The sequence below is a fragment of the Akebia trifoliata genome, chromosome 2 (genome assembly GCF_017979445.1).
Source record: "Akebia trifoliata isolate Shusen 1 chromosome 2, ASM1797944v1, whole genome shotgun sequence".
Taxonomy (NCBI): domain Eukaryota; kingdom Viridiplantae; phylum Streptophyta; class Magnoliopsida; order Ranunculales; family Lardizabalaceae; genus Akebia; species Akebia trifoliata.
Window position 1 is genome coordinate 30,266,976 of NC_141376.1, and position 26,714 is coordinate 30,293,689.

Here is a 26,714-nt window from a genome sequence, read left to right on the forward strand (position 1 = left end):
TTGAGTAAGCACATGCACCCCCCAATACAAGTCAAAAGTTGTTGTTGTTGCTGCTGTTTCTTCTTCTCCTTCTTCTTCAACATCAACAATTTCATTCATCAATTGCAAGTCTATTTCTGTTTCATAGTCTTCTTAAGAGATTTATATAATAAGCATGGCAGAATCAGTAGCATATGCTTTTCTTAAGCCTGTATTGGAGCTGCTTGGCTCTTCAATTGTAACAGAGTTTGGATTGTTATGGGGTGTTAAGGAGGAGTTGGACAAATTGTCTAGTTTCATGTCAGCAATTCAATCGGTTCTTCAGGATGCTGAGGAAAAGCAAATCCACTCGTACCAGGTGAGAGATTGGATGACAAAGCTTAAAGATGTCGCTTACGATGCTGAAGACATATTGGATGAGTTTGCAACTGAAGCTTTACGATCCAAAGTGGAAACTAGCAAGTGGAAGCAGGTATGCAATTTCTTCCTTTCCTGTTTCTGTTTAAAGTCGCTTCGATTTCGATATGAGATAAGTCATAAGATAAAGGACATCAATGAGAAATTAGAAAGGATTGCAAAGGAAAAGAATGATCTTCATTTTCGTGAAGGAGGTGGAGGGTCGCAGCTATCTGAAGTCGGGAAGAGATCGAAAACCATCTCCTTGATACATGAATCAGATGTTTACGGTAGAGAAAACGATAAGGAGAAGTTAATAAATCTGTTGGTATCTGATGGGTCTGTTGCAAAGGAGCTCTCTGTTATTCCCATAGTCGGTATGGGTGGAGTCGGTAAGACAACCCTTGCTCAGCTAATTTATAACGACGAGAGCGTTGAAAAGCATTTTGAAATAAGAGGATGGGTATGTGTGTCTGATGATTTTGATTTGGAAAGACTGTCAAAGGCGATTATAGAGAGTACTTCAAAGACGTCATCTAATTATAAGGAATTAACCTCACTCGCTGAAGAAATTAAGAAAATAGTGAGTGGGAAGAAATTTCTACTCGTACTAGATGATGTCTGGAATGAAGATTCTGAAAAGTGGAAAGTCCTAAGCGCTCCCTTGCAATGTGGAGAAAAGGGGAGTAAAATTCTTGTCACTACCCGAAGTGAAAAAGTTTCACGGATCATGGGCACTATTCATGGTTATCCCTTGGGAATTTTGTCAGATGAAGATTGTTGGTTATTGCTAGGAAAACGGGCATTTCCAACTGAGAGCTGGGATGAGCATCCAGATCTGATGGTGGTTGGCAAGAAAATTGCAAAAAAGTGTAGGGGTATACCTTTGGCTGCAAAGGCACTCGGAGGCGTCTTAGAAGGTATGGAACAAGAAAGGAAATGGAAAGACATTTTGAACAGTGAAATATGGAAATTGCCACAAGGAAGAGAAGATGATATCTTAAATTCTCTAAGATTGAGTTATCATCATTTGCCCTCACATCTAAAGCAGTGCTTTCTGTATTGTAGCATATTTCCCAAGGACTATGAATTTAAAAAGAAGAAATTGGTCAAATTGTGGATGGGGGAAGGTTTTATTACATCCAATGTGGGGCAAATGGAAATGGAAGATGTGGGTTGTGATTACTTCGATGATTTGCTATGGAGGTCGTTCTTCCAGTATGAGGAAAATGAGTATGGCAGATTGGTGTACAAGATGCATGATCTGATTCATGATCTAGCACAATCACTTTCCGAAGGTGAATGTTTTAGAATGGAGGACAAAAAATTAATTAATTTTCCTGAAAAGGGTCGGTATGCTTATTGCATCACTCATACAAGAAGTAATCTTACAATGTTTGAGCAGTTTCTTAAATGCAAAAGGCTTCACACTTTACTAATGTCCCCGTGGTTTGGAACTGAAAGCGTCCCCACTAATCTATTCCAACAAATGAAATTCCTTCGTGTGTTGGGATTGAATGGTTTTGGAATGAAGGAGTTGCCGGATTCAATTGGCAATTTGAAACACCTACGATACTTTGCCCTTTTATCTTCTTATATAAAAAGATTGCCCGAATCAGTGAGCAGCCTTTATAATCTACAGACATTAAATCTTAGTGGTTGTAGTGCATTGGTTGAGTTACCCAAGGACACAAGAAACCTAATGAACCTACGACATCTTACCTTTGATACATTTCAAATGTGTTCGACACCAAAGGGAATTGGGAGATTAACATGTCTACGGACACTGTCAGAGTTCGTTGTTGGTAAAGATAGTGGGCAAGAGATTGGACAATTGATGAAATTGATTAACCTCAGTGGTCGATTGCAGATTTCAGGGCTCCAAAATGTGGTCAATGCAGAAGAGGTCGTGTGGGATAATAGAGAATATATTGAAGTGGAGGAGTTGGAATTATCATGGGAAGGTTATCAGAGTGTAAGTATTGCAGAGGAAATACTTGAAAGGTTCCAACCTCACCCTAATCTCAGAATCCTAAATATCAAAGGTTACAATGGTGAAAGATTTCCAAGCTGGATTGGGGATCCGTCTTTCTCCAAACTGGAGAAAGTGGAGATATGGAATTGTAAATCATATCAAACCCTCCCTCCTCTCTGGCAGCTACCTTCCCTCAAGATATTATATCTACACGGTGGTGATTTTTTGGTTGATGGAAACCTGTTTAATAAGGCTTTTCCCTCATTGGAAGTGCTTCTTATTAGTTCATTCCCAAATTTAGTAGAATGGAGTAGTGGCACTGAAGAAAAAGGTGATTTCCCTTGCCTCCGTATACTTGAAATTGTTGATTGCATGAGTTTGATTGCTCTTCCAAGGTTTTTGACAAATGTTCGTGAGTTAAATTTAAGAAATTGCAATGAGAGGATATTAAGCTCTCTGTCTTACTTCGCCGCTCTCTCCTCCTTGAGGATACGTAATTTTACAAATCTAAAGGCCATACCCAGTGGGTCGTTAAAGAAGCTAAAAGCACTCAAAAAGCTTTTAATCTATAGATGTGAAGAGTTGGTTACTCTAGATGAGGGTCTACAATACCTAGTATCCCTTCAAGAGTTATATCTTGATTGCCTTCCTCAACTGGCATCCTTGCCAGATGGATTGAAAGACCTCATCTCCCTTAAAGAATTGTCTATCGACAATTGTGAAAGACTAGCAACCTTGCCAAAGGAGGGACTGCCCACCACGCTTCAAACTCTCGAAATTTACAATTGTCCATTGCTAGCAGAACAGTGCAAGAAGAAGAGAGGCGAATGTTGGCCCAAGATATCACACATCCCCAACTTATACACGGTATGCTTTGTTTTTTTTCCCACTAAAATACCCTAAATACCCCTAAATTAATCACAATTTGAAGTTTCACCTTTTTTTAACTTATAAAATATATAATAATAAAAAAAAAATACAACGTATTTATCAAAATTACTTTCTTTTTTATATTATGGATTTTGCAAAATAGTTTGAAACTTTTGTTGTCCCCAATAAATAAGATAATTTCATACCATTATTTGGTAACTTGTGAGACTCACCTCCAACACTTATGGAATCATCAATTTTTCGATTTTAGAATGAAACTGCATTGATTTACTTAGGAAAAACTAAAATAAAATGTTTTATTATTTTAAAATATTATGAAAAATTTTCCAATAATATTGAGTTTTAAATTAAATAATAACATTTTCCAATCTTTAACATTTCAATTTTCAATTTTTTTTTACATATATAAACTAAGAATGGGGCTACAGTCTTGAGTTGCATTTATCATAGATCTTTTAATTTTTCTAGTGTTCATGTTTCAGTTGCTACACTGGAAGCTAATAATTTTCTTTTCAGGACTTTTGAACGTATTGTGCAAATGATTATGATTCAAGAAGTGGTGCAAAGTGATTCTGAATAGGTATGGTTGAAAACACAGATATGACATGGAGTGTTCAGAGTTGTAACCTTAGTTTTATTCTTCGTTGTGTTGATTTGAAAATTGGCGAAGTCAACACAACCAATTACTTGGATTTCAAGGTGACTCGGACTCGCTAAGTCATCAATTTGACTCGATTTGCATCGGAGTTGAGTTTTAAAACTATGGCTATAACTATACTAGCAATGTTTTCAATACTGAATTCAACAAAAAAAAATTCATATATTTTTGGCAGCGATGGTACCAGGGTTCAATTTTTGTGGATCAATTCATATATATTACAAATTGAAAAATGTTTGTGTAAATTGTATCAATTCATATTAATGAAATTATATTTTTCTTTCCCAAAATCATATTTAGAAAAGGAAATTTTAAATTTTATAAATTTAAAATTGTTGATTCACTTAGATTGGTGGTTGAAAAATTGGTTATGTAAAAAAATCAAGAGTTCTTCAAAATATTATGGTTTTATTTGAATCGGACCAACTTCATTAAGTCCGCTCATTTGTTCAAATCAGTACATAAAATACTAATAACTAATGTTTCAGAGTTTTTAAACAAATAACTAAGATGTGAACCCTATTGTTCCTACTTAACCAATGGGCATGAGTTTCATAGGACGCCGCATGTATCGAGGACATTTCTAACTAACAAAAACACCCAAGCTAGAGAAGTTTTCAATACATGTGGCATCCTGTTTTTGGTTAATCACTAAATCTGAGATTCTATGAAATCTCGAGATTTAATCGAGTTGTTTTACATTTAGAGCTATTTTCAGAGAACATGATACAAAATATTATTATAAATTCTAATATATTTAACGAATTTGGACTCGTGAATCATTGAGTTAACTCGACTAAAGGCTTTATTTACATCTGAACTTTTATTTTGCAGATGGTGGGATCAAACAGGTTCTGGACCCAACAGGAAATGTGAATTTAAGCCCATTTCAGCAATGGAGAAGTGCCTATGAGTGTATGCAAAATGTAAGAATCTTTGATTATTTCTCGTAAAGCTGTTAATAGATCAGGTCTAGATCCGATCAGGTTGATCTGAGACTCGATCCGATAATTATCAGATTCAGTCATTCTCAAGTTGAGTTATTTATTAGGTCCAATATTAGGATCCTAATCCAATCAGATAAAAATTATATTTGATATACAAATTATAAATAAACTTTATATATATATATGGGGACGGTTCGAGGGACATCCTCAAAACCATATGAGAAATTGATGTTTCTCAGCTGTTGGATTTTGAAAAACTAACGGCTGAGATTCTAATAGACGTCACTTCCGAATGAAAAAATAACTTTTAGATTATTTAAAAACAACTCCCTCAGTTTTGCTCTTTTTATTTTATTTTAACTAACGATCTGTTTCTATTAAGAAACCCCCAACCCTTCCTTCCTCTCGACAGAAACCCAACTCCTTGTCTTCTCTCTCAAATGAACGACTGAAAACCATCCCTCTTCTCGACAGAATGATTGAAAACCATCGATCGACAGAACGACAAATTTCTGTCAAGTCTCGACAGAAAACCCCATTCGTTTTCTTCGAACCAAACTCCTTCTCTTCTCTCTAGAATGAATGACTGAAAACAAACCCTTCGTTTCCTTCTCCATCTCCACAGGAAATAGAATGAAAACCCAACCATTATGAGACAAGCCACATTATTCACAATTATGAGTCTTCCATGACTTCCCTGGAAAGCATTTGCTTAGAAGCAGAGATGTTCAAAATGTTATCTTGCGGTGTTGTCTGTGAATCCTGTAGCAGAGATAACAGATGCAAACCATATTGCTTAAATAATCTGATTTTGAATTAGATAAAGTGATCGGAGTGATTGACATAGCGATCTGGCCATAGAGAAAAGTTGCAACAATTGAGATCTTGCTTTGGTGCTGGAGGAGAAAGGTGGGATATATATGATGCTAAGAAAACCCCCTTTTTTTTTTTTACTTTGAATCCTTGAATAGAATTTGTCAATTGGAGAATATGTTGTAGAATGCATATTTGATAATATCATACCCCCTCTGAAGAAGCTATTCTGTTATAGAATGCACTTGTAATAATATCATACCCATTATGATGAAACCATTCTCTTGTATACCAGTGGTAACTCGGTCAACAATGACTAGATGCACCTGGGTGTGCTTCAGTGCACATGCTGTGAAGTTCTTGTCCAACTGAATGCTAGAGGCTCTTCCACTAATTTCCATATTTTAGGATATTGGATTGTTGAATGCTCTATTATTGATATCATGAATGAAGGGTTTTTTTTTTTTGCAATCGTTCATTCGAGAGAGAAGAGAAGGAGTTGGGTTTCTGTCGAGAGGAAGGAAGGGTTGGGGGTTTCTTAATAGAAACAGATCGTTAGTTAAAATAAAATAAAAAGAGCAAAACTGAGGGAGTTGTTTTTAAATAATCTAAAAGTTATTTTTTCATTCGGAAGTGACGTCTATTAGAATCTCAGCCGTTAGTTTTTCAAAATCCAACAGCTGAGAAACACCAGTTTCTCATATGGTTTTGAGGATGTCCCTCGAACCTGACCCTATATATATATATATATAGAGAGAGAGAGAGAGAGAGAGAGAGAGAGAGAGAGAGAGAAGAGTTGTATGGTAAATCTTATGAAGTAGACACCGTTTCCTATTCCACAGGAACTGAATTTCGTTCTTGAAATTTCCAGACTTGAAATTTGTACTCAATCTGTACGCGGCTGACAAGGGCACAAAGCCATAGATTCTTTTTTGGGGATACACAAGGCAAAAAGATCGACGGTTCTGTTTGCTTTCCACGTCAACAGACTGAGTGAAAATTTTCAAGTCAGAAATCATTTGTGGACTTAAAAAAGGAGAGAGAGATTGATTCTTTGATTTAAAAATTAATTTTTAATTATTTTTTTACTAAAAATATATGAAAAATAATTTGCTTTTTAAGAAGTTAGACAATATATATAGAAGCATCCTAGTGTTTTTAATTTTAATAAGGCTTTAATGTTTGATATGCGGATATAAATTCTCTGAAAAATTTAATATTTATACACACGAATTTTTGAAAGTTTTCTATAGTGTTGAACTCGAATTATATCCGAAACACTATCATATCACATTTTTGCCATTCTTCGACTTTTTAACCAAATTTTTAAATGAATTACTAAATATATATTCCAAATCATAATCGAATTAATCTTGTAAATTTACAAATGTTGTAATGCCAATGACTTATTTTTAATTTTTATTAATAAAATAATTTAGAATATTTTCACATTGAATGTTGTTCACTGATATTATATTATTTTATGTTCAACGAAGGGATAATAATATGTGACATTTGGTCAATAATATATCATTAAAGGATATTTCATTAATGAAATTATATTTTTCTATTCCCAAAATCATATTTGGAAAAGGAAATTTAAAATTTTATAAATTTAAAATGGATCAGAAAAACTGTTGATTCACTTAGCTTGGTGGTTGGACAATTGGTTATTTGAATCGGACCAACTTCATTAAGTCCGCCCATTTGTTTAAATCAGTACATAAAACACTAATAACTAATGTTTCAGACGAGTTGAGTTTCTGAATGAGATCTGGGTCAACTCTAACTTGATTTGCCTCTCTCAACCCATAAATTGAACTTGACTTTTTCCACTCACAGCCCGAACCAATCTTGATCTACAACCAATAAACTTACTTGAGTTGACCCATCATTCTTCACCTGACCTGTTTATAATCAAAAAACTTATGACTCAAACCTGACCTGTTTATTATCAAAATGACAATTTTGATCCGATGAATCAATCTTATCCATTACCATGACTAGGTTGGATAATTCGTTGAATCAATCTTAGCCATTACCTATCATTCATAAAAAAGTAATGTGGTTACACTATGTGAAAAACGGGAAATTTGACAAACTAAAACCATCAAATTCCCACATATTCAACTGTTCACCTCATCGAAAAATGCCATCGAAAGTTTGTTAGTTGGATTAAAAAATCAATGGACTAAATCCGTTGATTATTTTTTGACGGCTCTTACTCATGAAATCTAGTGCCTTCATTTGATCGAATTTGTTCCATTTTGAAGTAGAGGCCATAATTGTTATGATTTTGGTAATTGTTACTTATGAATTCTACAGGTTGTCATCGAAAGGGACTCTTCAAGAAGTGCAAGTTGACAGATCTGCAAAACACGGTAGCAAAACATGATAGGCAACATGAGGAAAAGATTACTGAGTTATAAAAAGAGATGCATGTGTAGAGAGAAATCCAAAGTGAGGAGCAAGAGCAAATAACTCAGTTCTTCTGCAACATGTTTCCTGATGGCCATCCTCCTAGTCAGGTACTTTGAGAGGCACCTAGATACATTTAGTTCCACTCTCTTAGACTTTTTTACCTGCTTTTGTCATCCTCCTAATCAGGGACTTAGAGAGGCACTTAGATATATTTAGTTTCATTACTTTAGACCTATTTACTTTTTTTGAAAAAAAACTTATATAATAGTTTTTTCTTCTTGTATTGTTTAACTAATAATTATTATTTTATTGTTAACTAACCCCTTTTTAACTCCGCCAACGTAAAATTAAATGTTTTACATTGCCGGTCCCAAGCCCGGATAAAAGAGGAGGGAAAAGGAAGATCCAATGAGTATTTTACTTGGATATATTTAGTGAATGCTTGATTTTGATTTAATTCAACTCATTATTTTGTATCTTATAATTTCTGTATGCTTGACTATGACCTCATGTGATTTCTCTTGGACAGAAAACGGGAATTTATAAGAATGAGTTTGAGGGTCCCCCAAGAAGTAAGAAGTTCCTCTTTCAAATAAGGTGAATTTCTAAAGAGAGTTACTATTACCATAGCAACCTTTACTAATGCCACACCAACTATGTGCAATTCTTTGGTGATTTACATAGGAATTGGTGCGGCATTAGTAAAAGTTGGTGTGGTAATAGAAACTCTCATTTCTAAATGACCCTTATATTCTATATTCAGTCTTTTTGGGTAAATTGTTGTGAACATAAGGTTGGACACAAATTTAGCAACCTACATTGAAGATGTTACAAATCATAGTCTATGATTTAGTTTTATTATATTTGGTTATGGACAGATTAGTCTCTCTCTATCAGTCAATTAGTTGTGGGGAATGATTATTCACTTATTTTAGACAAACACGAAGGAACACAAAACAAATGATCAAACTGAAAAAAGGGAGGGCAACTTAACAAGGATAGGGATTTGCAGGATTTGTTGTCTGTCATAGACTAGATAGACTTGCCACATATGATATTTTATTGATAAGATTTTTATAGCTTTTTTTTTTTTTTTTTGCAATGTCTATCACTGTAAAAGTTATCCAAAATGTTGATATACAATTTGTCTAATTATACTTAAATTTCCTGTTTTTTTTTTTGGCTTTCTTTTAATTTTATATTATTTTTTTCATCATTTAGAAAAAAAAAAAAAAAAAAAAAAAACAGAACAACCTAGATTTAACTTCAAAAACAAGTATACGGTAATTTTAATGAATAGAAATGTTCTTGATTCTATGCCAGAATCCAAGGAACTAAATACACACACCCAAAGATGATAATAGCGTAAATAATCAATATATTGATACAATATACTATCATAAAAGAAAGTTTTATGAATCTGAAATTTAAATGTAATAATAATATCCACAAAATAATTCAAATGTAAGATTACTCATAACTAAGAACTCAAAAATCTCCCAAAACAAAGAGTTGGCGAAAACTAGAACTAAAAAATTATTGTGTGGATATTATTATGTTTAAATTTCAGATTTTGTGGACGTCATTACATTTGTTTATGGGCGATCATATAGAAATGCTCACTCATAAACACCATTATTGATTCCATGGATATCTAGTGTCGTTAGTAGTCGACAATAACGAATAAAAATTTTGCAGCCACAAACCACAAATTCAAACAAGAGTGGATTTATGGTGGGGCCACTTGCCCCCACAAGATTTTTCAAAGTCTATTAGGATTTATGAGTTATTGGCCCTACAAAAAATTCTCTATTGGTTGCCCTCACGTGCGTAAAATCTTGACTCCACCCTTGCATGCAAAGCTATATGATCTGCAAGCTCAACGATCAAATCCTCTTACACTATTTAATTATTTTCTTATCATTCATTCTTGTTTATTTATCTCATGTCATTTACAAAATATTGAGCAAGCTTTGGGCAATAAGGGTTGAAGGGTTGTATGGTGTAGAGAGTGGCTTAGGGTATTTATAGAAAATGTGGAGCGATTAATTTAATATTTTCTTGAGACATGTGAGATCGAATCAAGGAACAAATTAGGAAATATTGAGAATAATTGAAGAGTTAGAGTTGGGCTTGATTATGGATTTTCGATGAATTGGGCTTGAGCATAAACTTTGGGCTTGATTATGGATTTTGGTGGTTTAACAACGACCTCGACTATTTCATTATGTGAGCCCATTTTTCCTCGGATATTATCTATTGCAACTACTTCATCAAATCATGGATTACCACATTCCTTTATTCAATCCATTTTATCGTGTCACGGTAAATAATAACAGCAATGAAAGTGAAATGAACATATTCGGTTTTACTTCTTGACTTTGTCACATTCATCTTTCTACTTCGGATCTCGTTAATCTTTAATCAATAATCTTCAAAAATAGACAAAAAGTTAGAATTTTCAATTATCATTTATTTACGCAATTTATACTATGATTAAACTAAAAATGCATGTAAGACCTCCATTGAATTAAATGTAAGATTACACATACAAATACGAGCGTTAGGGTCGGAAAGTCTATTAAGTGTCATAATAAATATAGATAAAATATGAATATTTCGATACTTATCAAAAGGTTCTCCCAATTTTTCTGACTAATATGCGTTTTGTGGTGGGTAAAGGAAATAATCTCTCTTTTCTTTTCCACAATTGGTTAGGTAATGGAGATCTTACCGTGCAGTTTCCGAATGAAAAGGATTTTCTTCCTCTTAGCGAGGTTTGGAATAATGGTGTGTGGGACTATTCAAAGATACAGTCATTTTGTGGAGATGATGGTGCCAATTATTGCAGCAATAGCTCGGTTGAGCAAGGCTATGTAAAATATTTTTGTGGAAGTAAAGATATATATATATATTTATTAAGAAATTTAATATATTTTTAATTGACTTCCCCGAGCAAACTTGTGAGTGTTCAACTTGACTCAGTTTTGTGTACATATGAGTAGGGGCAAAGCTAGTATTTTCTTGTAGGAGGGCAAAACTATAGGTTATATATAGGAAGGTTGAAGAGCTTGAAGATGATTGGTTTTCAGGAGAAAATTTAATGATTTTCCTATTAGAGGTTGAAGAAAAGATTTTTTCGGTCATTTCCGATCAGCTTATGAGAAAAGACCCAATTCAAGGGGCAATGTCATTAGTTTTAAAAAAAGATATCCTATTGCCACACCAATTTTTTCTAATGCCACTCCTATTCATATGTAAATCACCAAAGAATTAGCACACATCTTGGGATGGCATTAGAAAAAAGTTGGTGCGGCGATAGAAACTCTCTTAAAAAATAGGGTATTATACTCATCAATTTTATGAGGGGTATTTGAACCACCCAAAAACAATTGAGAGCGATGGAAAAAAAGGTCTATGGAGGTATGTCAACAATTTTTTTGAGATGCTCAGTACTATCAGCCAGTACTTCATTTTTTTAAAGATGCTCAATATTTGTCATGCATCACTCATAAAGAAAATGATCCAACAATCTTTAAGGAATTTCTTAAATGCAAAGGATGCACACTTTACTAGTATGCCCAAGAATTGAAACTGGGAGCATCCCTAATAATCAATTCCAAGAAACAAAATTATTTCGTGTGTTGGATGTGTGCGCTATAGAAATCAAACAATTGTGTGACTCATTGGCAATGTGAAACACCTACTGTACCTTACCGTATTTTCTACAAATATACAAAGATTGCATGACTGAACGAGCAGCCTTTATAACTTGTAGATGTTAGACCCTAGTAAGTGTTATTGGTTAGTTGAGTTACCCAAGGACACACGAAACTTGATTAATCTACACCATCTTGATTTTTGGACTGCAAACATTCGTTGGATACTAGAGTGAATTGGAGGATTAACATGTCTACAAACACTGTGAAAGTTCAATGTTGATAAGAGAGTGGACATGAGATAGCAAAACCAAAGAGATTGATCAACCTCAAAGATGAATTGCATATTTTTGAGCTCCAAAATAAAGTGAATTTGAAAGAAACGTTACATGGGATGGGGTGATGATTATAGTGACAATCACAAAGCGAGTTTTGCGAATGAAGTACTTAAAAGGCACCAATCTCATTCTAATCTCACAATGCTAAGTATCAAGGGCTAGAATGGTGAAAGATTTCCAAATTGGATAGGGAATCCATCATTCTCCAAATTGGTGAATGATGAGTTACAATATTGTAATTCATGCGAAACCCTCCCTCCTCTTTGGCATCCACCTATCCTAAAGAGACATCTTAAAGTGGAAATGGATAATGTGAGATATTTGGGTCATAAGTCTTGTGTTGAAGGCTCCACTTCTCTCTCCTCTTGAAAATGAGTGATTGTCAAATTCTAAAGGTAATACCTAGTGGGTTGTACAAGAACTTAGAAGATCTCAATTTTTTTTTTGTTTTTTTTGTTTCCTAGTGTAAAGAGTTGGTATTATTAGTAGAGGATGATGATGAAGATTGCAAATACCTCCACTTTCTGAATTTTATTTTAGAAATATGTGATTGACCCCAACTCATGGTTTTATCAAATGAGGGTCTATAACACCTAATATCTACTCAACAATTGCTTATAAGAGAAGTTCTTTATAAACCCCGAGTGGTTGGCTCAATGCAATTTCGGACCGATAAGTGCATAATGCTTGTAGGTCGTGAGTTCGATACCCAATATGAGCATTAATTTCTCAGGGCAACCCGTGAGAGCACACCCCCACTTACCTGGGTGCGTGTGATGTGCGGGTGTTGCATGTGCCCCTGGACAAGTCCTTTATCAAGACCATGGTCTATGGTTTGGGCAAAGCCCAGATACAGGCCTGATCTGTATCTACGGGGATATCCGGTTATCAAAAAAAAAAGAGAAGTTCCTCATCTCACATACTTACTAGATCATTTGTTGAAGACCAAATCAAAGCACATATTTGTTTCCACTTTCCAGGTGTCTTCCTATTCCTTTGTGTATCAAATTATTTAATATGAGGGATTTCGTGCACATATTTTCCTTCACCTCCTATTTCTTTCTCTTTTTCTTTGATAAAATTTATTAAATGGGAGAGATTTCAAGAACTTTTTGTAGGATTCTCTACCGCTATTACATGTTTTATTCAGTTTGCCAATGGTTTGGTGTAAATCTACCATTACGTGAAAATGCAAGATATTCGACCAACACAAACGACAATCCTGAGTAATTGAAACCATTCGTTGGGAATAGTCATGATTTTAAAGTTCGGTTCACATCTTTTCCTGTCTGTGCTAGATACTGAGTCGTATCGGAAGAGTTTTTCAATATGTTTGAGACATCTTGTTCAAAAAAATGAAAACTGAATGTGGGGTTCTTTATCTGTTCGAGAATTTGATTTGTCCGTCCGTCTTGTCCATGCCCAACACAGAGATGACTCGGGCGATATGGCTCGGTCTCGGATGAGTTTTGAAACCATTTGGGATACAGTCATCGAATATGTTAATTAAATTTTTTTTTAAAATAAATATCAAAGGAGCAACGTTTTAAAGGCTTCAAAATTTCTTTCTCTCTCTCTAGTCTCTCTCCCTCTCTTTCTTCCCCGATCTCGATCACATCTTTCTCTCATTCTTCTGTTGATTGGATTTTGGCGAACGAATACCAGAAGAGGAAGTCCAAGAAGGTTAGGGTTACTTTCTCTCCCTCTCTGATTACGGAAAATTGTGTTTTTCTCTAATTTATTTTGGTCTTTCTTCAATTTCCAAATGATTGATTATTCTGTTACTAATAGGAGTAGAAATTGCTATCTGTGATTTATTGATGAAGATATGAGGTTCTTTGTTGCTTTTGAAGTAATTAGGGTATTATCTTGTTTGAATCTCTGTTCGAAATATAAATTTTGGTTTTTCATAGATTTCTATCTTGTTAGAAAACATTTACGTGACCTCGTTCAACCTCTCTCCATTTCTACTTGAAAATCCCTTTTTTGTGCTCTAAAGAACACTATTTGATTAGTTTCTTCGAACCACCCCTTCATCTTCATAGATTTGGAGGTATCAAATGTCTAGATTCATCTTATTTTTGCCAGAATTTCGAAAAAACTCAGATTGATCAATTAGATTCTGTTTAAAGAATAGAATACGTTGGTTTCTACTTAAGAATGTCGAGAAAGAAGAGATGGTATGATTAATTTCTCACATTTAGCATCTAGGGTTTGTTTTTATTTTTTTTTCTCTCGAAATTGAATTTTTTTTTCTTTATTTCACACTTTAATTTGTTGTTTTGTTGATTATTTGATTAGAAGGAAGTTGATTTGGTGTTGGGAGGAAATGAAGGCAAAGCATGAACCTGTAACAAGGGTTATATGAAGGCATGGCTTGTAATTTGTTTTGCCACAACGCTCATGAGGTATCTCCTTCGACCTTGTTCAAGATTCATTTCAATTACCTAAAAAGTGCACTAGAGAATTCATTCTCATTGTTGGTGTTATGGGTTTAATTTTGCAGCACCCAAAATGGCTCATACATCTTCTACTTGGGCTTTGTTTATTCTCTACCATTCTCTGAGATCCCCGACTTGCCATCTCCTTATGATAATTGTCCAACCCTTGATATACTTGGGCTACATATAGACGTCCTTCTCTGCCAGAATTCTTGTCACTACATTGAAAATTGTTGAGCTGATGCACCTTGCTGGTATAGACGGTTCAAAAAGACTAAGCAGAAATATACCAAGAAAGCTACAAAATGAGTTTCCTCAAAGAGATATCCATTATATTTCTCCCGCCAGTTCTTCATGTAAAGCTTCCTGTGAATGAACTTTATGCCTTCTGCTAACCTTCTCATACCTTCCAACCGGTAACTTCGCTAACCTCACTGCATCTTCTACTGTGAAAGCATGCTCAACAGTCGTAACGATAAAAGTGTGAGTATCTGGGTTCCAAAGTTCTGTGAGCATTGTCATTAGAGACTTGTTGGGGTACACATCGTGCATCAAAATCTCCACTGCAGCCACGAACCCTAGCTCTTCAAGCCTCTTTCATTTCTTATCGTCACTGAAAACCCTTTTCACCCATGATGCCCATTAAGCGGATTCCCAGCAGTAATAGTAGTCGATCTCTGGGAAGAAATCATAATCTTCTTCCTCCCTCAGGAAGCTGATTGGTCTCCTCTCAATTTTATCTACAGTAGAGCCTTGAAATCGAAGTACTGATCGCAAACCGAGGAATTCATTTGCTGGGTCCCTTTGTATGGCTGATCGATTTACCAATTCCTGCCCTATTTCTTGGCAATACTCTATGGTGCCCACATCCCAGTATTGTGGTCTTGGCTCTCTGGGTGACTGTTTAGTTATCTGACTTTTGGACGAACTCTGAGTGGCTCTTGTGCTGGACCTCCCTTGGCTCTTGCCTTGGTGGTTTTCTTTAGTTTGGGTGCTATTTCAGATTTGCACAGCCATTACAAGATATTTTGGTGAACTAAGACATCATCATCAATATTGCCATCAGATTACTAATCACTTACAAGGGGACTGTTTTCTTTACTGGGTTTCCAGGTTTTATTTTATGAGTGATTGGCAAAATTTCGAGAAAAATCCAAAATTTTCTAAGTTTGGACCCTTTGATCGCTATCTTGTATGCTTTGAAATTTCCTAAGTTTTTCAGCCTTGTTCGCTATTTTATAACACCGCTTTTTCTGGGACTCCTCAATCGCTATCATGGTTGGTCGCCATCCCCCCTAATCGCTATGTTTTCCTTCAAAATTTTCTAAGTCTTACTGTCTGATCGATGGTCGTTACTTTTGTCTCTTTTATCGCTATCCCTGCGATCGCTTCTTTTCATCCATCTGATAGCTATTTTTGCCTCTCTAATCGTTATCTCCATGGTCGTTATGTTGTCCAATTGCTTTTTTCCTTTGATTTCTATTTCCTTGAAATTTTGCTAAGTGTCACAGCGATCTCTGAATGCTATTTTATAGCGACTTCATGATCCATACATAGCGATCACAAAATCATTATTCGGGGGGTCAAAATTTTCAAAATATTGAGCTTATGATCGCTATTTTCGGGGGTTTCCGCTCGCTTTCTTTCATTTTCCTACAATGATTTTTGGGGGTTTTCGTGTCGTTTGGTGCTCTACTACTCTTCTACATCGATTTCGATCCTCATGTTTAATTCTAGGATTCCTTTTTCGAGCCCTACTTTTATTTTTCTTTGGTTTTTCTCTACCTGCGCTACTGTTTTGGCCTTTATGTCCCTCCTTCATACATTCCACTATACCAACACCATCATCCCTCCCACTGTCCTCTACGTTCTTTTATTTTTATGGCCAAGGTGTTCTCAGCCGACAACTACCCACATAATGACACCACAACCAAAACGACAAGGAAAACAAACACATACCCAAATAACAACCTATACATATAAAGGATTTGCGCACTCTTACTAGTGATACTACTTCAGAAAGAACTCTTTGGTCTCTTGGTCTCTAAAGCTTCAGCGGACTTGACTGCCAAATGACGCCAATGCAAAGTGGCCTTCCATTTGTCTTAGGCTCTTTTATAGCTATTTGAATTTCCTCGAGATACTCAACACATAGCAAATCATGATAGGCACCATGAGGAAAGGATTACTGAGCTATAAAATGAGATGCATATGTAGAGAGAAATCCAAAGTGAGGTGCAAGAGCAAATAACTCAGTTCTTCTGCAACATGTTTCCTGATGGCCATCCTCCTAGTCAGGTACTTTGAAAGAGGCACCTAGATACATTTAGTTCCACTACCTTAGACTTCTTTACCTGCTTTTGTCATCCTCCTAGTCAGGGACTTTGAGAGGTACCTAGATACATTTAGTTTCATTACTTTAGACTTATTTACCTGTTTTTTTCTTAACTTATATAATATTTTTTTTTCTTCTTATATTGTTTAACTAATAATTGTTATTTTATTGTTACCTAACCCCTTTTTAACTCTGCCGACGTAAAATTAAATGTTTTACATTGCCGGTCCCAAGCCCGGATAAAGGAGGAGGGAAAAGGAAGATCCAAAGTGTATTTTACTTGAATATATTTAGTGAATGCTTGGTTTTGATTTAATTCAACTGATTATTTTATATCTTATAATTTTTGTATACAATTTTTGTATACTTGACTATGACCTCATTTGATTTCTCTTGAACAGAAAACGGGAATTTGTAGGAATGAGTTTGAGGGTCCCTCAAGAAGTAAGAGGTTCCTCTCTCAAATAAGGTGAATTTCTAAAGAGAGTTGCTATTGCCAAAGCAACCTTTACTAATGCCACACCAGCTATGTGCAATTCTTTGGTGATTTACATAAGAATTGGTGGGGCATTAGTAAAAGTTGGTGTGGCAATGGCAGTTGTCATTTCTAAATGACCCCTATATTCTATATTCAGTTAGACTTTAAATAGATTCCATGGGATGTACTTTGATAGAGTATGCTGAAAAGAACTTGATAGATCCCTTGTATCATGTCATGAAGCTAGGAAGCCAATATTTGGATTTTTCTTACATGTTTCGACATAAGCAAGTAGCTTTCCATTCATGTTGTATCTTGCCCCAAATTTTGGATAAGGCTTTGATGATGATGGTTCATGTTGTGGTTTAAAATATTTTATAGAAAAAATAACTTTTTCTCTTCGAATTATTAGAAAGAAAAAAGTTATTTCCTACAGTTAACAGGTCATCTTCCATACAATTAAACAAAATTAAAAATAAATAAAACAATGAACCAAAAAGAAATCTGTCAGTATGATAACCACTCTCAATTTCTAAGTAAATTATTACACATAAACAGTTTCTAAGTTTGAACTTCTGAGAAGAGAAACTATCAATATAAGTTTGCAATATGTGAGTTTTCCCATTAATTTCCTAAAATGTACTCTTCTCAAGACTTCAAATAGAGTTGATTGGAAAAAAAAATATTCATGTTGGTTACCAAAAGAGTTGGCGTAAGGTGTGATAAAAGTGATTAAACATGTATCGAACAACAAGAAAAGCCCTTGCAACAAGTATCACTGCATCGAAAGCACCATACTCATAATGGCAAACAAATTGGACCAATATAAATTTGGGACCATTTCTAGGTTTTAATAGTCCACCCTAAATGTCAGAGAAAACTTGATGAAGATGTCAGACGTTAGATTTGTAATCCAATTAACACCCTTCAAAATTAATTAAATATATTGTTGAAGTCTAGTATAAGAAATCCAAATGACAATTTAAAAGATATAGCGCATAAGACAACACTTGAAAACAGTTAAAGGATTAGAAGAAGAAAAAAATATTTACCGTCTATTGCCTTCAATATAATTAGATGTTGTGATGTTGTAAGCGTAGTTCAAAAAACATATAGAATATTTCAACATCTTGATGAATAATGGGTTTAATTATTTTGAAATTTTTACTGTTTTGTCTAACTGCTTTGTACATGTTTAGCAGGAGATTTTCATGCATGGTGACACTGCAAAAGCAATATATGTAGTTGAGATGGTTGGCATCTTGAGTACAAATGATTAGGATTTATAGATTGGTAAAGAGACGGTATGTCTTTTTTATATATTATAATGATGATGTTTACACCGCCCTTAAATGTGAATCATGTTTACCAGTTTGTGTTAATGCTTCTTTTACACAAATAAGGTGTTGAGCGTTGTATTACCCACCTCTGCTCCTGGGTGTCACATACCCACGTATCGTGCCCCAATTCAACCCATGACCCTCTTATAATCATAATTGCGCCTTCCCCATCTGATCAGTCTTTTTGGGTAAATTGTTGTGACCATAAGGTTGGACACCAATTTAGCAACCTACATTGAATATGTTACAAATCATAGTCTGATTTAGTTTAATTATATTTGGTTATGGACAGATTGGTCTCTCTCACAGTCAATTAGTCGTGGGGAATGATTATTCACTTCTTTTAGACAAATACAAAGGAACACAAAACAAATGATCAAACTGAAAAAATGGAAGGCAACTTAACAAGGACAGGGATTTGCAGGATTTGTTGTCTGTCATAGACTAGATAGACTCGCCACATATGATATTTCATTGATAAGGTTTCTATAGTTTTTTTTTTTTTTTTTTTTTTTTGCAACATCTATTACTGTAAAAATTATGCAAAATGTTGATATACAATTTGTCTAATTATACTTAAATTTTCTGTTTGCCTTTGTTTAATTTTTATATTATTTTTTTCATCATTTAGAAAAAAATAAAATGTAGGCAGAACAACCTAGATTTGACTTCAAAAACAAGCATGCAGTAATTTTAATGAATAGAAATGTTCACGATTTTATACTAGAATCTAAGGTGAATAATAACAGTAATGAAAGTGAAATGAACATATTTGGTTTTGCTTCTTGACTTTGTCACATTCATCTTTCGACTTCGGATCTCGTTAATCTTTAATCAATAATCTACAAAAATACACAAAAAGTTAGAATTTTCAATTATCATTTATTTGCGCAATTTATACTATGATTAAACTAAAAATGCATGTAAGACCTCAATTGAATTAAATGTAAGATTACACGTACAAATACGAGCATTAGGGTCGGCAAGTCTATTAAGTGTCATAATAAATATAGATAAAATATGAATATTTTGATACTTCTCAAAAGGTTCGTCTCACAATTTTTCTGGTTAATATGCGTTTTGTGGTGGGTAAAGAAAATAATCTCTCTTTTCTTTTCCACAATTGGTTAGGTAATGGAGATCTTACCGTGCAGTTTCCGAATGAAAATGATCTTCTTCCTCTTAGCGAGGTTTGGAATAATGGTGTGTGGGACTGTAGGCATCAAAATTTAAATGGGTCCCCGTCGTTTTTTAAATTAACGAAAGTCCCTTAAATTAAAATTGGGCCCATAAGTTTAAATTGTGGCTATTGATTGGGACGAGCCACATATAATTTGGATTTGGGCTTTCATAGATAAAGCCCATGATCTTAATAAAAATCAAGTGATCCACACATTAAATATTGGGCTATACACCCAAACAAATGAGTTCGGCCCAGTAATGATCCATAAAATCCTTAAAATTGGATTTAGACAAATTTAGCCTTTTAAATAAATCAATTAAACCTCTTTAAGTTGGGGTATAATTGAAAAATTAAATTACCTTTAAGTTTATAAATACAAGAGCCTCTCTCATTGAGAGGGGATCGGGATTACTTTCTCTCAGAAGACAGAAGCTCTCCCTCTATCATTTAAAGACACAAATTGAATTTAAAGTGGCCATGTTTCAAAAATTTGGAAGAATCCACCTTTTTAGGTGACAAATATCCTTTTTATCATTAAAAAAGTAATGACATTACCTCTATATTTATTTGAGATTATACCTTAATTTTTCAAAGTGATGATTTCTCCCTTGACTTTGATTTTCTTTTATAAACCAATAAAACAATAACCTCAATGCCCTAATTGTCACCACTATCATCATCGTTACCATCACCAATTTCATCGTCACTATCACATTACCGAACTTTTGGTTTTTGAACTTTGAAATGAGATATATAGTACACGTATGAAGGGATTTGGCTCATATTTTCATTTTTCGAATTCTTGACCGAATTTTAGATCGGATTTTTGCAATCAAAAATCGAATAGAACTCGACTTTGTTCACGTATCGATTTGTTGTCATATTCCAAATTGCTAACAAATGATTCAAATTTATTACTTGTTTTTCTAGGTCAATGGGTTCACTATTTGCCCAAGTTGATCGAATACGATAATAATGTGAATTAAGGAATTCTAACTAATAAAATCGGAATTCAAATGTCTAGTAAAAGATGATGGATCTCTTGTAATGGAATGACATGTCTATGGCTTATATTATGAAATTATGACACATAGCACTCCCACCCTCATCTAAATGGCCTTGTTCTCAAAGGCGAAACTTTGAAAATCATTGTTAATGTGGATCCCATGATTCTCAACTTGTATTTTCAATCAGTGATGGATTGATTATGGCACTTGACCATTTGTCCGTTTACGATGGTTTGGGACCAGGTTTGAAAAATGTTATCTTTTCTAAAGGATTGGAATTTGGAAGCCTTACCATACCAAATGGGTGATGAGTACCATTAATTCAACCTTATAATTGATACAACACCTAGGAGTTATAGGAATTCGACATATAGTTGGTTTTTTATTTGGGTAGTCCAGAGAGTATCCACATCTTAGGTACAACTAGTCTACCTGGGGCCGCATGCACCATCCCACCCTGTCACGTGTTACGACATTTAAATAATCACATTTCTATGAAGGGGCATATAGAGATTTGAAGTCATAACCTGGGGAGCAAACCCAATCACTTTCTTACCATCTCAGTTAGGACTTAAAATGGGTCAAATATGAGTGAATCACCATCCATTTCCGAATTTTTTATCCGGATGCAAATCCAATTCGAATCATACTAGTTAAGATCATATCCGAATCATTTTAAAATAAAATAGCTAAAATGTTACTAAATAGTGACTTCATATTAAAACCTCTCCGTCTTAGAAAGAGGCCTTGACCGTTACAACAAATTATTGTTAGTTGATGAATGTTGACTTAAAAATATAAAAATATAAATTTTCAAGTAATATATCATTCGGATCTTGACGGATATAGGGATGGATCCATATCCGACTTGGGTCAAACATCAACTCATATTTAAATAAAATTTTTATTCGGATATACTTGATGAAATCAAACCTGTTAAAATTGGATTCGGATCACTTGGATTTTGGAAAAAATCTGTATCATTTTAAGCCCTAATCTCAGTTAGCCCTCGCATCAAATTGATTTAAAATACAAAACCTCAAATGTAATTTTAACATTTATATATTCATTAATAAGTTATTATTTTACCAATGGGAGACAAGTTTTCAAACTATGCGTGAGATAGAGTACCCTTTAATAAATCTATTCAATATTTTATTCTAATTATTGTTCTTTCCAAACACACCAAACAAAAACATAATATTTATATTTATTTTAATTTAAGGTTCCAACTAGCTCATGTTGGTAAACTCAACAAGTGATTAGTATTTACACCCTGATGCCCTTCACTTAATTAATTTATTCGTAAGACCATTTTATCACTAGAAAAAAATAAAATAGGAAAATACTCTTTTACCAAATAATCCTATGGACTTTTGGTTCATAAAAATCCGAGTTCCAACCCTCGCAAAACCCAGATTTTCCCTTTCTTCCTCTTACAGAAATCGTAAGAAATTACTTGCAAGTCAAACTGATATAACATTTAGAAATTACATGAATTTCACATCAAGTTTATTCGAATAAGAATTCTATAATGATTTAAAATTGTAAATATTCAATAAGTTATTATTTCACTATTCTAAGTAATTTTGTTATTTAGTAATACCACCAGAGAAATTAGTGATATTAGGTTTAGTCCTTGATCGCAAGTAAATGCTCCTTTTTATTGATAATTCAACAGTGAAATTTTGATTTCATTTTTTTCAAAATGACCTTCAAATAGTTCAAGTGGCCTACTAGCTGCACACCACCAATTACCAATTTGACTCCATCACTTAAAAATACATCTTTAAAATGATTGCACTCCAAAAAAAAAAAAAATGTTGCTCTTTTTTTTTCACTTCTTCTTCAGCAATGTCTATAAAATGTATTTTATTTTATTTTATTTTATGGGTAAGCTGGATTTGAACCCACAACTGTAGAATTGGTTTGCAATCTATGAAACCAACTAATTATTATTATTTTTTTTAAATGCAATCTAAATGCATAGTATATGTTACGTGCATAAGAATGGGTCGGATACAGGAACAAAAGTCGATTCAGTCGACCCATGTTTGATCCATTATAATTCAGTTATTCAGCCATGTTCTGTCCATGTAGTTAATGTGCTGTCCATGTAGTTAAGTTGCTGTCCATTTTATTTCAGTTATTGTTAGTTTTGTCCATGTTCTGCCCATGTAGTTAAGGTGCTGTCCATGTTCTTTTAGTTAGTCCAGGTGTCAATGTATGATAGAGCCTTGTGCTTAGTGGTAGAGAAGGTGGGTAGTTATAGAAGGGGAGAAGAAGTAATGTATTTAAAAACATTCTGTGATTATGAAGGATTATCTTGATTCCAGAACATATTGTTTAAGGAGATTGGTTACCCTCGAAGTAACCCGCAAATTCAGAAAAACTAAAAAAAAAGAATTATTCTAACAGTATATGCATAGGATCCAAAATCCTTATAATCACCATATATCCATATTGATAATCAAAGGGAGGATTGTTGTTGGCGATTTTAAAGCCAATGTCAAAATTAAGATTCTCAAAGCTGATCAAAGATCATAGAATTCTAAGGATGAGATCCATCTACACATATATTCTTACAAAGTCTAAAATAATATTGAATAATCTAAATATCTCAAGGACGTATTACTCAATTACCCTTACAATTTTTTAACTAGGTGTGAGATAAATTACTCTTTAATAATCTATTCAATATTTTATTTTTATTATTAATTGTTTTCTCAAACATTAAAAACAGATATTTTATTTTACTTTATTTTAATTTAAGTTTCCAGCTAGCCTAGTGGTTTCCATGTGGACGGTGAAATCATAGATCTAAGCCTATTAAATAAATTAAAAAAATTAAAAAGATCCTAATTTTAAAACTGGTGGGTCCGACCAGTTTTAAATTTTAAAATTAAAATTAGTCTAAATACCTCTAAATTTGCTATTGGCAATCCAACTTTATTTGTTAGACCTCAAGTTAAATATTAACAAAACAAAAATTGTTATTAGCAACCGAACTTTACTTGTTACACCCAAGTTAAATATTAAAAATATAAAAATTGCAATTGGCAACCCAACTTTACTTGTTACACCCAAGTTAAATATTTAAAAAAAGGATGCTAATTGGCAACATAACTTTACTTGTCACACCCCAAGTTAAATATTAAAAAAAGAAAAGAAAAAAGACCCTAAATACCCCTTAATTATTTATGTGCATTTACAACAATAGGGTTAAAATCACAATTTGAAGTTTGATCATTTTTTAATTTATAAAAAATAAAAATAAAATAGAAATACAACTTATTTATCAAAATTACATTTTATTTTTTATTTTTTACGGATTTTGCAAATAGTTTGAAACGTTTGTTGTCCGCAGTAAATAAGATAATTTCATCCCATTATTTGGTTACATGTGAGATTCACCTCCAACACTTTATGGAATCAACTTTTCGATTTTAGAATGAAAATGCATTGATTTACTTAGGAAAAACTAAAATAAAATGTTTTATTTATTTTAAGATATTATGGATTTTGTTTTCCAAAGTTTTAAATTAATAACATTTTCCATTCTTTAACATTTCAATTTTCAAAATTTTTTTTAAACATATTTAAACTAAGAATGGGGCTACAGTCTTGAGTTGCATTTATCATTAATCTTTTAATTTTTCTAGTGTTCATGTTTCAATTGCTACACTCGAAGCTAATAATTTTCTTTTCCAGGACTTTGGGGTGTTCTCTTCAAGCATTGGTGCAAGAGGTCCACAATAGGTATGTTTGAAAGCACAAATCCGACATGCAATGTTCAGTTGTAACCTTAGTTTTATAATTCGTTGAGTTGATTTGAAAATTGGCCGAGTCAACTCAACCAATTACTTGGATTTCAAGGTGACTCGGATTTGCTAAGTCATCAATTTGACTTGTTTTCAGTACTGAATTCAACAAAAAAAAAAAAAAAAAAATTTCATATTTGTTTGTGGATCAATTCATATATAGTAAAAATTGAAAAAAGTTTGTGTAAATTATATATTATTGAGGTATCATTAAAGGATATTTTCATTAATGAAATTATATTTTTCTTTCCCAAAAGTCATATTTGGATTGTTGATTCACTTAGATTGGTGGTTGGACAATTTGGTTATGTAAAAAAATCAACAGTTCTTCAAAATATTATGGTTTTATTTGAATCGGACCAACCTCATTAAGTCCGCCCATTTGTTCAAATCAGTACATAAAACACTAATAACTAAAGTTTCAGACGAGTTGAGTTTCTGAATGAGATCTGGGTCAACTCTAACCTGACTTGCCTCTCTCAACCCATAACTTGAACTTGACTTTTTCCACTCACAGCCCGAACCAAACTAAATCCACAACCAACAAACTTACTTGATTTGACCCATCATTCTTCCCCGTGGGTGAATCAAAATGACAAATTTTATCTGACCCAATCCGACGAATCAATCTTAGCCATAACCTATCATTCATAAAAAAAAGTAAACACTATGTGAAAAATGCGAAATTTGATAGACTGAAACCATCGAATTCCCACACATTCGATGGTTGCCATCGAAAGTTTGTTAGTAAGATTCAAAAATCAATGGGCCAAATCCAATGATTATTTTTTGACAGCTCTTACTCATGAAATTTAGTGCCTTTGTTTGGTCAAAATTGTTCCATTTTGAAGTAGGGGCCACAATTGTTATGATTTTGGTAATTGTCACTTATGAATTCTACAGGTTGTCATCTAAAGGGACTCTTCAAGAAGTACAAGTTGACTGATCTGCAAAATACGCAACATGAGAAATGATTACTGAGCTATAAAAGGAGATGCATATGTAGAGAGAAATCCAAAGTGAGGTGTAGGAGTAAATAACTCAGTTCTTCTGCAACATGTTTCTTGATGGCCATCCTCCTAGTCAGAGGTACTTTGAGAGGCACCTAGATACATTTAATCCCACTACCTTAGACTTCTTTACCTGCTTCTGTCATCCTCCTAGTCAAGGACTTTGAGAGGCACTTAGATACATTTAGTTTCACTTCTTTAGACTTATTTACCTTTTTTTTTTTTTTTTTAACTTATATAAATTTTTTTTTCCTTCGTATATTGTTTAACTAATAATTGTTATTTTATTGTTAATTAACCCCTTTTTAACTCCGCCAATGAAAAACTAAACGTTTTACATTGCTGGTTCCAAGCCCGGATGAAGGAAGAGGGAAAAGGAAGATCCAATGAGTATTTTACTTGGATATATTTAGTGAATGCTTGGTTTTGATTTAATTCAACTAATTATTTTATGTCTTATAATTTTTGTATACTTGACTATGACCTCATGTGGTTTCTCTTGGACAAAAAACAGGAATTTGTAGGAATGAGTTTGTGGGTAACTCAAAAAGTAAGAGGTTCCTCTCACAAATAAGGTGGATTTCTAAAAAGAGTTATTATTGCCATACCAACCTTTACTAATGCCACACCAACTATGTGCATTTCTTTGGTGATTTACATAGGAATTGGTGTGGCATTAGTAAAAGTTGGTGTGGCAATAACAGCTCTCATTTCTAAATGACCCCTATATTCTATATTCAATTAGACTTTAAATAGATCCCTTGGGATGAACTTTGATAGAGTATGCTGAAAAGAACTTGATAGATCCCTTTTTCTGAGAATGTATCATGTCACGAAGCTAGGAAGCCAATATTTGGATTTTTCTTACATGTTTCAACATAAGCAAACAGCTTTCCATTCATGTTGTTTCCCGCCCCAAATTTTCGATATAAGGCTTTGTTGATGATAGGTTCATGTTGTATCTTGCCCCATTTTTTGGATATAAGGCTTTGATGTTGTGGTTTAAAATATTTTGTAGTTCA

The 26,714-nt window shown here is 33.7% G+C and overlaps 1 protein-coding gene across 28 annotated transcripts; it reads left to right on the forward strand.

The window, feature by feature from the left end:
• Window positions 1–25,774, forward strand: LOC147410103 (putative disease resistance protein RGA4). 28 transcript variants are annotated; one of them, XM_086432308.1, is made up of 6 exons: window positions 1–3,217; window positions 3,758–3,821; window positions 4,734–4,825; window positions 17,255–17,322; window positions 18,531–18,635; window positions 18,964–19,169. In XM_086432308.1, exons 1-2 carry the CDS (start codon window positions 155–157, stop codon window positions 3,764–3,766), a joined length of 3,072 nt encoding a protein of 1,023 aa, XP_086288434.1. In that variant the 5' UTR covers window positions 1–154; the 3' UTR covers window positions 3,767–3,821; window positions 4,734–4,825; window positions 17,255–17,322; window positions 18,531–18,635; window positions 18,964–19,169. The 28 variants fall into 28 exon arrangements, 11 of the variants coding, with proteins under 11 accessions (XP_086288434.1, XP_086288431.1, XP_086288432.1 ...); XM_086432305.1 differs by having other exon boundaries at window positions 18,534–18,880; XM_086432306.1 differs by having other exon boundaries at window positions 18,534–18,635.
• The last annotated feature ends 940 nt before the right edge of the window (window positions 25,775–26,714 follow it).